The sequence below is a fragment of the Alternaria conjuncta genome (genome assembly GCF_024043145.1).
Source record: "Alternaria conjuncta strain BMP 0040 chromosome Unknown scaffold_9, whole genome shotgun sequence".
Classification (NCBI taxonomy): domain Eukaryota; kingdom Fungi; phylum Ascomycota; class Dothideomycetes; order Pleosporales; family Pleosporaceae; genus Alternaria; species Alternaria conjuncta.
Window position 1 is genome coordinate 609,459 of NW_026250098.1, and position 12,264 is coordinate 621,722.

General features: G+C 54.3%; 4 protein-coding genes across 4 annotated transcripts; 3 read left to right on the plus strand and 1 right to left on the minus strand.

The window, feature by feature from the left end:
* Nucleotides 1-448: 448 nt before the first annotated feature.
* Nucleotides 449-1,995, plus strand: J4E85_006665 (uncharacterized protein; the record flags this gene model as incomplete). Its single annotated transcript, XM_051470901.1, has 2 exons — nt 449-1,129; nt 1,177-1,995. The coding sequence occupies 2 exons, from the start codon at nt 449-451 to the stop codon at nt 1,993-1,995; spliced, it is 1,500 nt and encodes a 499-aa protein (XP_051325111.1).
* Nucleotides 1,996-2,609: 614 nt separating this feature from the next.
* J4E85_006666 (uncharacterized protein) lies at nt 2,610-5,491 on the plus strand (the record flags this gene model as incomplete). Its single annotated transcript, XM_051470902.1, has 2 exons — nt 2,610-2,733; nt 2,790-5,491. 2 exons carry the CDS (start codon nt 2,610-2,612, stop codon nt 5,489-5,491), a joined length of 2,826 nt encoding a protein of 941 aa, XP_051325112.1.
* A 550-nt stretch (nt 5,492-6,041) lies between these two features.
* Nucleotides 6,042-8,063, plus strand: J4E85_006667 (uncharacterized protein; the record flags this gene model as incomplete). The annotated part of the gene is made up of 1 exon (XM_051470903.1): nt 6,042-8,063. The coding sequence occupies one exon, from the start codon at nt 6,042-6,044 to the stop codon at nt 8,061-8,063; it is 2,022 nt and encodes a 673-aa protein (XP_051325113.1).
* A 363-nt stretch (nt 8,064-8,426) lies between these two features.
* Nucleotides 8,427-9,686, minus strand: J4E85_006668 (uncharacterized protein; the record flags this gene model as incomplete). The annotated part of the gene is made up of 1 exon (XM_051470904.1): nt 8,427-9,686. One exon carries the CDS (start codon nt 9,684-9,686, stop codon nt 8,427-8,429), a length of 1,260 nt encoding a protein of 419 aa, XP_051325114.1.
* Nucleotides 9,687-12,264: the final 2,578 nt, after the last annotated feature.

Sequence of the window (12,264 nt, forward strand, 5' to 3'; positions counted from 1 at the left end):
GGCACCGATTTCCTAGACTGATGATAGCCGAGAGCCTCAAAGATGCCAACATGCTGCAGACTGCGATCTCACCTAGTCTACTGGTCACTGTGCTACTGTCAGTCCAAATACATACGCGCAGCGCTATTTCTCCCCTTAGTCTATGGTGTGATCCTTATACTTTTCACTGTCATCTTCACTTTCACTGACGATGCTAATGTCGCGCTTTCCGTTTGTTGCGAGCGCAGTCTTGGCGCAAACGCGCTGCTCCTTCCACCTCGCGGCTGGCAAGCCCACAATGCTCCAGCGCGACTTCCCAAATACGCCAAATTCGAATCGCGGATCTCGCGACCTCCTCATACAGGAAGGGCAACTGAACAGGTTTGCAGACTACATCAGCATGAAAACAAGCGAAGCAGCTGCCTAACCTCGATGTAGGCTCCACATTGTTTAGTTCCCCACCTCCAATATGGCTTCTGCAGCGCTTCCTCCCTCTATCATTACAGCTACGCTAGGAAGACTCAGGCCTTTACCACCGGACAAGTACATCATAACCTTGGGCCAAGGATGCGATCAGTTTATCGGTACTCCCAACGGTTACAGCGCTACGTATCTGCCACCCAGGCTGTTCCAAGCTGTCGGCGCAGGTCGGGGTCTTGTCAAGAAGATCACATGGGCCTCCTATGGCAGCAGACCCGAGTCTTGGTTCTTCGTCTGGGAGCCTGAAGACGGCACAACGCACTTCATGGTCGGACCTGATGTCCCATCGGCGCTGAAGTCTTTCATCCAGACCATCCAGGATTCCGAATACCTTCGGTCTGGTCTCCGCGTACAGCTCGGCGCCGCCGACTCGTTCGTAGCATGGTCGGGTACGGTGTGGGCATGTGCGAATATCCCAATTCAGCTACAAGCCAAGCTACGAGAGGGAAGTTCCGCAACCCGTGAGGGTAACGGAATTATCAACGGCGAACTGAGGGTAGCCCGTACGCTAGATAACGTCCAATGGAATGCCAACGGGTCATACTATATCAAGAGCGGGGACCGTCATCTCTGGAACTTCGAGGCCAAGCTCATGAGCATTGAATGGAACAAGCTTTGGAAAGGTCTGGAAGGAGATGAGCGGATGCGCAAGATCAACGAAGAGCTCGCTGTGAGTACGCAAATGTGCTATTTTACATCGCGACTAACATGTCCCAGTACGTCTTCATCAGCCCGCATGCGGAAAACGGCGAGACCTTCGTGTTCATCAAGAAACACTCGGTAGGACTGGACGCGCCGTTCGTTGTTGGCTTCGAGAGAGAAGCTATCCACACCAATCTGGAGCATACTAGCAACACTTCTACACCGAGCAGTTCCCGTCCCAGCACGGTCAAGGACAACGAGTCCGATGGAAACGAGCTTCCTGCGCCCGCGTTCGAACAGCGTATGCAGCACATACCGGGAAAGCCAGAGGAGCCTGTACCCTTCCAGTGGGCAACTGTCAAGAAGTCTGGGCGACCGCACAGAGCAGACAATTGGGAGGCAGAGCTCAGGAAAGGCGAAAAAGTTAAGGTCATCCGCGACGAGGGTCGTGACTGGTTCATAGTCATCAACCGAAAGGGTTTCAAGGGTTATGTGCACGGCTCCTGGATCGAATTTGGCGACCTCACAGTGCACAAAGACCCCAAGGCAGTATACGTACAGTTTCAGCAAGACCTACAGACGCTCCTCACACCCGGTCAGCTACAGCAATTCCCAGCGATGTCAAGCTACGTCGACGAGTGCACTAGGCCGGAATGTCAACCACTTAAGGAATCGGTCTCGGTCTCTTCATTGGGCATCTGCTCTCACGATCTGTCGGCACTGCTGCAAGGTTCCGGTAAATACTCGTACGAGTGGCTTAAAGAGACACGGAATCTCTGGCACCCGGACAGGTTTGCCCGCTTCTGCCATGCAGATCAAGCGGAGGATCTCAAGCTCAAAGCAGAGAAAATGTTTGTCATGTATGGGATTCTGATGGATGCGACCAAGGCCTAGAGACTACATGGAGACACGCAAAGTGGGTAACCTAACGTCGATGTAGGCTCGAGAGTGGTCAGTTTTTCCCTGGGTTGATGTAGCTTTGTGAAATATTGCGGACCCGCAGAGTACAGTACATGAATACACAGGACAACCCAGGCGGAGAAGATGATAGCTACAGGCAGGATTGGTTTGGTAGCAGTACAATGAACCATGTTGGAGAAGTCGCGTTGCTTGTTTTGCCCGTTCGGACCTTAGCACCCTGCGTGGTACGTAATAACGCACACGCGAGTCGCGGAGCAAAAGTTTGGCGTCGGCGGGTTCTGATCTTTTTCCGGGGTCCAGAGTGCTATCGGACGCGCCAGACTGAGTCATTAGAAACATACATAGAAATGCGTATCAACACGTCGCGCCGTGCATCCTAGACTTGGAAAAGATACGCAGACAGGATTGGTAGGACGATGAAAGTATATCCGATCTGCGGCGGACGCGTTGGAGTTCTCGCCCGTGGCTTTCCGCAAGCTACAGCTACCCCGCTGAGAAAATATTGGTGCTCGACTGCTCCCCGCCAACTATATACCGTCGTCAAGACTGCGCATACCTCCAGGCAGTTCTCCAGCACACGCTTCACCATGGCTGGACAGAAGATTGACGGCACTGCCATTGCCAAGAGCATCCGCGAGAGGCTCGGCCAGAAGATCAAGGAGAAGCAGGAGAAGAACCCGCGATACCGCCCGAGCCTGAAGATTGTCCAGGGTGAGTCGCATCCCATTGCGGCGGGCTGATAGAGGCAGAGTGCTGACACGCGACAGTGGGCGACAGGTCCGACTCCAGCACCTATGTGCGCATGAAGCTCAAGGCCGCCGAGGAGGCCAACATCGACTGCGAGCTCGTCCATCTCCCCGAAGACCTTACCGAGGGCGAGCTGCTGTACAAGATCTACGAGTACAACAACGACCCCGCCGTCCACGGAATCCTCGTCCAGCTGCCCCTCCCCAAGCACATCTCCGAGCACACCATCACATCTGCCGTCGCCGACGAGAAGGACGTCGATGGCTTCGGCATCCAGAGCATCGGTGAGCTGGCCAAGCGCGGCGGCAAGCCTCTCTTCACCCCGTGCACGCCCAAGGGTGTCATGGTTCTGCTCGAGGAGGCCGGCATCGACATCTCTGGCAAGAACGCCGTCGTACTGGGACGCAGCGACATTGTGGGAAGCCCCGTCAGCTACCTGCTGAAGAACGCCGACGCGACCGTCACCGTCTGCCATTCGCGTACAGCCGACCTTCCAGAAGTTGTTCGCCGCGCAGACATCGTCATCGCTGCTATCGGCAAAGCGCAGTTCGTCAAGGGAGATTGGCTCAAGCCCGGTGCCGTCGTCATTGACGTTGGTACCAACTTCATCCCCGACGACACCAAGAAGAGCGGACAGAGGCTGGTAGGAGACGTCGACTACGACTCCGCCGTCGAGGTAGCTTCGCACATCACCCCGGTACCTGGCGGTGTAGGCCCCATGACCATTGCCATGCTGCTACAGAACCTCGTCGACTCGGCCGACGCGACTTTCGACAGGCAGAAGAAGCGCAAGATCTCGGCTCTTCCCATCCGCATCGAAGACCCCATACCCGCCGATCACGAAATCTCGCGGAAGCAGCACCCCAAGCAGATCACAACCGTAGCGAAGGAGGTTGGCATCCTGCCACACGAGCTCGAGCCATACGGCGCGACAAAAGCCAAGGTCGATCTGTCCCTGCTGAAGCGACTTGAACACCGCCGCAACGGAAGGTACGTCCTCATCGCCGGTATCACTCCCACGCCGCTCGGCGAGGGTAAGTCGACCACCACAATCGGTGTCGCGCAAGCATTGGGCGCGCACCTTGGCAGGATATGCTTCGCCAACGTGCGTCAACCCAGTATGGGGCCGACTTTCGGTATTAAGGGTGGAGCTGCTGGTGGAGGTTACAGCCAAGTCATCCCCATGGACCAGTTCAACCTCCATCTCACTGGTGACATCCACGCCATCACCGCCGCGAACAACCTGCTTGCCGCTGCTATTGAGACGCGCATGTTCCACGAGAACACTCAGAAGGATGCTGCTCTGTACAAACGTTTAGTTCCAGCCAAGAAGGGCAAGCGCGAGTTTGTGCCCGTCATGTTTCGTCGCCTCAAGAAGCTCGGTATCGACAAGACGAACCCAGATGATCTGACCGAGGAGGAGATCTCCAAGTTCGCCAGGCTTGACATCGATCCAGAGACCATCACCTGGCGACGTGTGCTAGATGTCAACGACAGGCATCTGCGCAAGATCACAGTCGGCCAGGCGCCAACAGAGAAGGGTCAGACTCGCGAGACTGGCTTTGACATCTCGGTCGCCAGTGAGTGCATGGCTATCCTTGCGCTCAGCAAGGATCTGTCAGATCTCCGCGAGCGTCTTGGTAGCATGGTCGTTGCCAGCTCACGCGCTGGTGACCCTGTTACCTGCGATGACATCGGTGCTGGCGGTGCTCTAACTGCTCTGCTTACTGATGCCATCAAGCCCAACATGATGCAAACCCTTGAGGGTACCCCCGTTTTCGTTCACGCCGGTCCCTTCGCAAACATCAGCATTGGTGCTTCTTCCGTCATCGCGGACAGGCTTGCCCTCAAGCTGGCTGGTACCGAGCCTGATGAGGACCACGACGCCCAGACCGGATTCGTTGTGACCGAGGCTGGCTTCGACTTCACCATGGGTGGCGAGCGCTTCTTCAACATCAAGTGCCGCTCCTCTGGTCTTGTGCCCGATACTGTTGTCATTGTCGCAACCGTCCGTGCTCTCAAGAACCACGGTGGTGGCCCCGACATCAGCCCCGGTGCCCAACTGCCCGAAGTCTACCGCACTGAGAACGTAGACATTCTCCGTGCTGGTTGCGTCAACCTCAAGAAGCACATTGAGAACGCCAAGCAGTACGGTGTCCCCGTCGTCGTGGCCATCAACCGCTTCGCGACGGACACCCAAGCCGAAATCGACGTGATCCGTGAGGAGGCCATCGCCGCCGGTGCTGAGGACGCCATCCCAGCCAACCACTTTGCGGAGGGTGGAAAGGGTGCTGTAGACCTTGCAGAGGGTATCATCAAGGCCTCTGCCAAGCCCAAGCCCGACTACAAGCTTCTCTACGACGTCAACAGCGGTACAGTACAAGAGCGCATGGAGACCATCGCCAAGAAGATGTACGGTGCTTCCGCCGTCGAGTTCTCCGAGCTTGCTCAGAAGAAGGTCGACACCTACGTCAAGCAGGGCTTCGGCAACCTGCCCATCTGCGTAGCCAAGACACAGTACTCTCTGTCTCACGACCCCAGCCTCAAGGGCGCCCCAACTGGCTTCACCGTTCCCATCAGGGACGTCCGCATGGCAGCTGGTGCTGGATACCTGTATGCGCTCGCAGCGGATATCCAGACTATTCCCGGTCTGCCCACTGCTCCCGGATACCTCAACATCGACGTCGATGTTGAGACTGGCGAGATCAACGGCATGTTCTAAACTATGATGGAAAAAAAGGTGTACAACCCCGAGTGAAGCGTTCAACAAGCTTCATTTGGAACAATCATGTATGATGAGACGACGATTGGCGTTCTTCGGCGCACTAGGCATGTTCAACAGCATCTGGGTGGGCTTCTTATTCAACACATATTGGGACGGTATGCATAGCGTTTGGTATGGCGTCGAATCAACTTTGACGGTTTCCTCTTTGGAAGGATGAATTATTCACATTGAATAGAGAAGCATACTTTGACTTTCACAACTATCAAGAGAGGTGCTGTCGAGATGATTGATGTAAACTGCACATGACATACCTCATTAACCCACCTGATTTTCGTAGATGCGCGCAATCTATGCTGTGCAAGCGTGCTTGACTGCCACAGCATGTCCTGTTCTCGTGCGCAGGCAGCAAGCAACTCAGAGTCCCACACTTATAGTAGAGCTACCCGCGTACACATGAACTTACCGTTCTTCATCAAAATATCAGACATTCAACAAGATGACCGACACTCAAATCTCATCAGGATCGACTGAACCTGTCAAACCCACCATGATTGGACTCTACGGAATCTCTGGAAGCGGCAAGTCATATCTGCTAAAGCAACTAAAGAACGACAACAACTTCGCACACCAACACTTCACTTTCCATGATGGCTCTTCGCTTCTGGAGAACGTTGTGGAAGGTGGCTTGGATGCTTTTAAGAAGATGGAGAATGAACAACAGTACGAGGCCCGCGAACGAGCTCTCTCCCTCGCTGCCGGTCAGTGCCAGACAAACACCAAGACAGGGGTTGTTGCGGGCCATTACATGTTCTGGCAGGCAGGAGATAAGGACGAACCGAAGCGAGTGGGTACAGAGAAGGACTGGGCAACTTATACGCACATCATCTATCTCGTGGTCGACCCAGAGATCGTTGCCACGCGTACCAGAGAGGACAAGACCAGAGATCGCAAACAACTTCCGGTTGAGCACCTACGGAAGTGGCAAGAAGCCGAGATAACGGAACTACGTGCCGTCTGTCGTGATCACGGTATATTGTTTACTACAATCACCGAGACGCCAACCACAACTTCGGGCCGAACTGAAGAGCGACTTGCAGCGCTGTTGAACAACTTTGAGGGCCACGATGAGGCTAGAAATACGACTGCAGTTAAGCAAGCCGTCGATACTGCGCTTAGCGACCAAGACAGTCTCGACACAGTGCTTCTGCTCGATGCGGACAAGACTCTAGCTCCACACGATACTGGACTGATGTTTTGGAAGGACGCAACTCTCACAGGCGGCTCTGCCGAGTGTCCTTTGACTGAGGTCTTCAAGAAGGGTTACTCGTATGCAGCCTTCCGGCAGGCCATGCTGCTCTACGAAGAGAAGGCAGACGACTTCGATGCCATATGTGCTAGTGTCGCGGCCAAAGTCGAGATGTACCCCGATATGATCGAGATGCTCACACGTGCTGGATGGTTTACCACAAGGCATGTGGACGCACTCATCGTCACATGTGGTATCCGCCGAGTATGGGAGCTAGTCTTGGAACGCAACAATTTGGCGCACATAAAGGTCATCGGAGGCGGACAAATCTCAGACGGCTACGTCGTGACTGGAGAACTCAAAGGCGCCGTCGTCGACCATCTCCACAAGAAGAAATTGCGAGTACTAGCCTTCGGCGACAGTCCCCTCGACATGACTATGTTCCACAAAGCAGACGGCGCATACATCATCGTAGGAGACGAAGCCACCCGAAGCTCATCCATGGAGAAAACCCTCGCCAAAGCCATCAACGACAACAGCCTATCCGCCCTCCAGGTCCTCCTCCCACCCAATGTCCCTCCACGTCTTGATCTCGATACCCTACCCAAAGCCGCCCTAGACGAAACAGAACTAGACCACATCTTCCGCGTCCACAGCGACCCATCAACCCGCTTCGTGCATGCAACAAGCCAGCCCTCCGCAAAGCTTCTCATGACACCAACGCGCGACGCGACAAAGCAGTCACACAGCCTACGCAAAGCGCACGAGCAGGTAGGCTACCACCTCGCAACCTCGTACCTAAGCACCATCACCGGCTTAGAAGAAATCGCCATCCCTCACGTCCAAGGCGGCCTCACAGACGGCTACCGCTTCCGCCACGAAAAAGCCACCTTGATCATCCCTCTGATGCGCGGCGGCGAACCCATGGCCTTCGGCGTCAGTAAAGCGCTTTCCGGCGCGGCATTCGCCCACGCGAAGGTCTTCTCTGACATCGACCCCAAGAACTTCGAGGGCAAGCGTACGATTATCCTTGTCGACTCCGTCATCAATACCGGCAAGTCGATTGTGGAGTTCATGGTGCCGTTGAGAGAGGCGTGTCCACGAGTTCGGGTTGTGGTTGTTGCAGGGGTGGTACAGGAGGGCGCTGTTGTAGTCGAGGAAGGAGAAGAAGGGGGAAAGGGGGATGAAAATGGGTTTGCGGAGATGTTGAGGGATGATAAGGAGTTGTGGGTTGTGGCGTTGAGGAAGAGTGTGAATAAGTACAAGGGGAAGGGGGGTACGGATACGGGGCATAGGTTGTTTGGTACAACGAAGTTGGATTAAGGGTGGAATGAGAGATGTAGCATGGGGTTAGGGAAGGACAGGTGAGATTGAGAGAGTAGAGTAGTTAATTCAGAATGGAGTTTCTTCTAGGCACTGTGCATGTAGGGATCTGCAGATGAAGGTGAGAAGATTTCTTGGTCTTCGAATAGAATTGTGGTAGATCTCTAAAATGTTGATCAAGACCAGCGTCGGCATGTAATTACAATAACGGTATAAATAACGGGGGTATCTAACGAATGTCCTCAGCGACACAGAACAGAAAGCAGCTCCCTATCTCTAACGAGCGCCATTGAAAACATACCCTTCCAAGAAAGTAGCAAGAACGCGTCTAAACCCTCTACCATACCCAGCCAAAATGCCCTTTCAATGCTTGCCCTCCAACTCCCCCATCCACTCCTTCAGCTCAACCCTCTTTCCCCCATCCTTAACAAGCACCCTCCCAAACCACCCCAAAAGATCAAATCCAAGATCCCTGCTTAATCCCTGCACCCTCTTCATATTCCTCACGCCCAAATCATCATGCCCCATAACCCGCAGCGGACACCCCGCCTTAATCATCTCCCTCTGCTGATACTTATTCCCCTTGAACGCATCGTATGGCGAGCCACCCAAGATAAGAAACAGCAACGTAATAGCCAGGGACCAGAGATCTGAAGTCGCGGAAGGAGGAGAAGTAGAGGAGGAGCTGAGGAGCGACGGGTCGAGGTAATCCCATGTCCCTGCGCCGAGGGGAGACGCTGAGGATTCGATGGTGGCGGAGGGGTGGGAGAGGATGGTTGAGGAGAAGTCTGTGTAGATGGGTTTGGGCGCGGCGGTTGATAGGGGGGAAGAAGAGGAGAAGAGGATGTTGGAGGGTTTGATGTCGGCGTGGGTACACCCTTTGTCTTGCACCCATGCCAAGCTGTTGAGCAGTGCGAGGGCGATGCTAGGGAAGACTTCAGCCAGCCTCGCTGCTCGAGCCTCTTCGTCGAGCGTGTTGAGCGTCTTTTGAATCCAGCCTTCCAGCGTGTCGTCCATGGCTTGGAGGAGGATGGCACCGTTGCGTGTATCCAGGCCGTAGAAGGGGACGATGTGGCCTTCTGCGTCGGGGAAGCGGGAGAGATAAGATAGGATTCTCGCTTCTGCGCTGAGCACCTTTTTGGCGCTGGTCATGGCTGGTACTTTTACGGCGTACATGGGTGGGGTGGCGGGGAGTCGACTGAGGTCTACGCCAGAGTCTATGCTCCGGACTGGGGTGAGTGGTGGAGTCATGTCGGGGCCACAGGGAGGCTGTGATGGGGACTGTTCGGTTGGTTTGGGTGGGCAGGGTTTCGCTAGGAAGACATCGCTCCAGGCTCCTTCGCCGATGGTCTTCTTCCGCCCGCGATCATCCGTCTTGAACTCATAGTCCGTTAGGTGATACGGAAAGGTGGTGAGTTCGGTGCTGCCAGGTTGCGGTGACTCGTCCAGTGATAGTCGAGGCCGGCTGAGGGACGATATCGAATCGCCACGTCGTAGACTCGACAACGAACTCAGGAAGTCAGACGATGTCGAGTTGGACTTGGAATGCGAGGCGCTGCCAGGTGTGATAGGAGGTGTGTCGGTACCACTGTTGTGCATGCTTCGGGGATCATGCGCACCCATAGTTACAGATCTTTTCCTTGTTGGAGAGGTCGGTGGTGTAGAAAGCCTTCGTACGGCAAACGGTCTTGAGAATGTCTTGTCAGACGCACCGATCGTATGATCTTGGCTTGATGCGCTGTACGTCAGCAGGTGAAGTTGGGGTTGTTGCCTCTTCTGCGTGAGTGGTGTAGCTGATGATTCGACTGCCGGCGGATCTTCCCTTGAAGCAGGGAAAGTGAACCGTGAAAGTTGCGCCATGTTCGTTTTACAGTAAGAGTTGCTTGACGATGTTCAAGTTTGACAAGTCACGCGGTAGAGTTACAGCGTGCGAGTAGCGCGTGGAGAACTGTTGCCTGAAGCTTGAAGCAACAGCGCGTGAGGGAAAGGTCCAGGGAACTTGAAGAGACGATGCGAAACAGGAACGAATTCTCAAACAAGACAAGAAACGTTGCAAAGCAAAAAAGGCGAGTGGACGTCTCTTTTTGAACGGGGCGTGTCAAACCTGGGTCTGGAACCGAGAGATGGGAACCAACAAAGAAAGGGAGATAGTATAGTGCTACAGGTAAAGGTACACGAGATAAGAGGACGGATCCACAAGCAGGCTACCGCGCAACCTACTAGACAGTAAGAAGCATTGTCGATGATAGTCGCAATAAAACGATGGGCGGCGCGTGCGGAAGGCCCGCAGCCAAAGCGTTGTTGGCTGTGTGTCGATGAGTCGAAAAGCGATCGGGACCTGCAAACGGGTCTATAAGCAAAGAACCGCGCTGCGCCCCGGAGTATCCGGGGACGACGGGTGGCACTCGTGGAATCCCTACCCGTACCAACGCGATAGCAATCTTAGCCAGCGCTGTTGGACGCCGATGATTCGGTGGGGGAAAGAGACAAAGCGCATCCCCTGGGAACACCTCCGTGATTCCAGAAGCCCACCCATTCACACGTCTTTCCTAGCCGGGTGGTCGCGCAGCTGGCTAAGAGCGGTAGCGCACTGATGGCGCGCTGTCCTTGGCTACGGGTCCCCAATTACTGGCCTGCGCTGGGTGAACGTGCGTGGTTTGATTGGGCTGCGCGACCTCACCATTCCCCATCCAGGGTGTGCCTTTGTGTGCGACACGTTTGGCTGCGTGCCATGCCTCGCGCTCTCTGCTTGGATGGACATGCGAAACTTGACGTTTTTGCTCGGAGCTTCTCTGGAGACTTTCGGTGCTTCTTTTCTGTGACGTCGTTATTGACACCGTGGCTGGTGGAGATGGGCTGCGGCACTTGTCGCACTTGTCACAGCTAAGTCATAAGATCGTGAAGGCTGTGGAGCTATCGTGAGTTATCGCTAGCTTGTCGTTGGCTCACATCGCTGGTGTATCTTTTGACTGCCGTCCCGTCCGAGCCACCATGACAGCGAAACGTGGAGATGAGCTGAGCGGCTGAAGATCATCTACTACATGCTGTCATCACCGAAAAGATTTATCCTGCATCGTGACCTTCGTTATACCTTCTTTCGTCAGCGCTTACTGTGAAAACTGGGGCAACTCCGCCGACGCCCCCTGCTCTGCGCTTGCGGCATCAAGCATCGTGAACAAACTACCCCGGATGAAATGCCGGTAGCTCAATAAAGTGTTTTTTGTTGACGTAGCTGAGCTTCAAGCTTTCGAACCAAGACTAGGACAACGGGCGTGGGCTTATCGACCGCACGTATAGTTCGCAGATTGCGCTAGATGCACACGGCTGCATGTGGGGGCTATCGAGCTTGTACTGCTCAACTGCCCATCGGGTGATTCCTCAAGCCACCCGTTCACAAAAACGTGGGAGTCATCTTCAAATCCATCCTGTTGATATCGCGCACGCCAAATTAGGCATGTACAACGCTGATAAGCGAAATTTGACAGCCCAATCTACCAACCTCGAATAGCCGCCATGCACGAGAGTGGAGCCCGACCAAACCTCACGCTGCGAACCATCTGATCTGTATACTTAGGGGTTAGCCATCCTTCGGGTCAAAAACTTCATCGCTCAAATTTGCTTCTTATCAAGTCCACGGTAGGCGCAAAGGGAGAAGATAGATCAACTTGGATAACCGACGATTCATTGCTCTGCTACTCTGTCTCCTTCTCACCGAGCCACCGCCGATCGACTGTCCGTCCTACGCTGGACCACGGTACTACGCTACGAACAGAAACGCTGAAGGGAATTGGTAATAGTCTTCCGCTGCGCCCATTGCTTGAACAAAGGAGATAAGGACACCCAGACACAAAGAGAAAAGAGCAACCGATGAAGTGCCAGGGGTAGAAAGACTACATATATACGAGATGGATATAGGTATTATCATCCTCCATGCTGTTCAGTCAACGGAAAACCCAAAAGTACCACTCTCTGCCCAACCGGATACAGAGAGACTGAAGTAAAACGCCGGCTTCATGATGGGTAATCGTGTGATTGCGCCCTCTGCACTGATGCCATGTGAACCCATTTCGATTGATGATTACAGTATATTGGTGTGGATACCCAAGATATGCACAAAACGCATAGATAGCTCAGAACCTATTTTGTTGATTTTGATGTTGCTGCTGCTGCTGCTGAGCGACTGAGGAGCGATGATACGAAT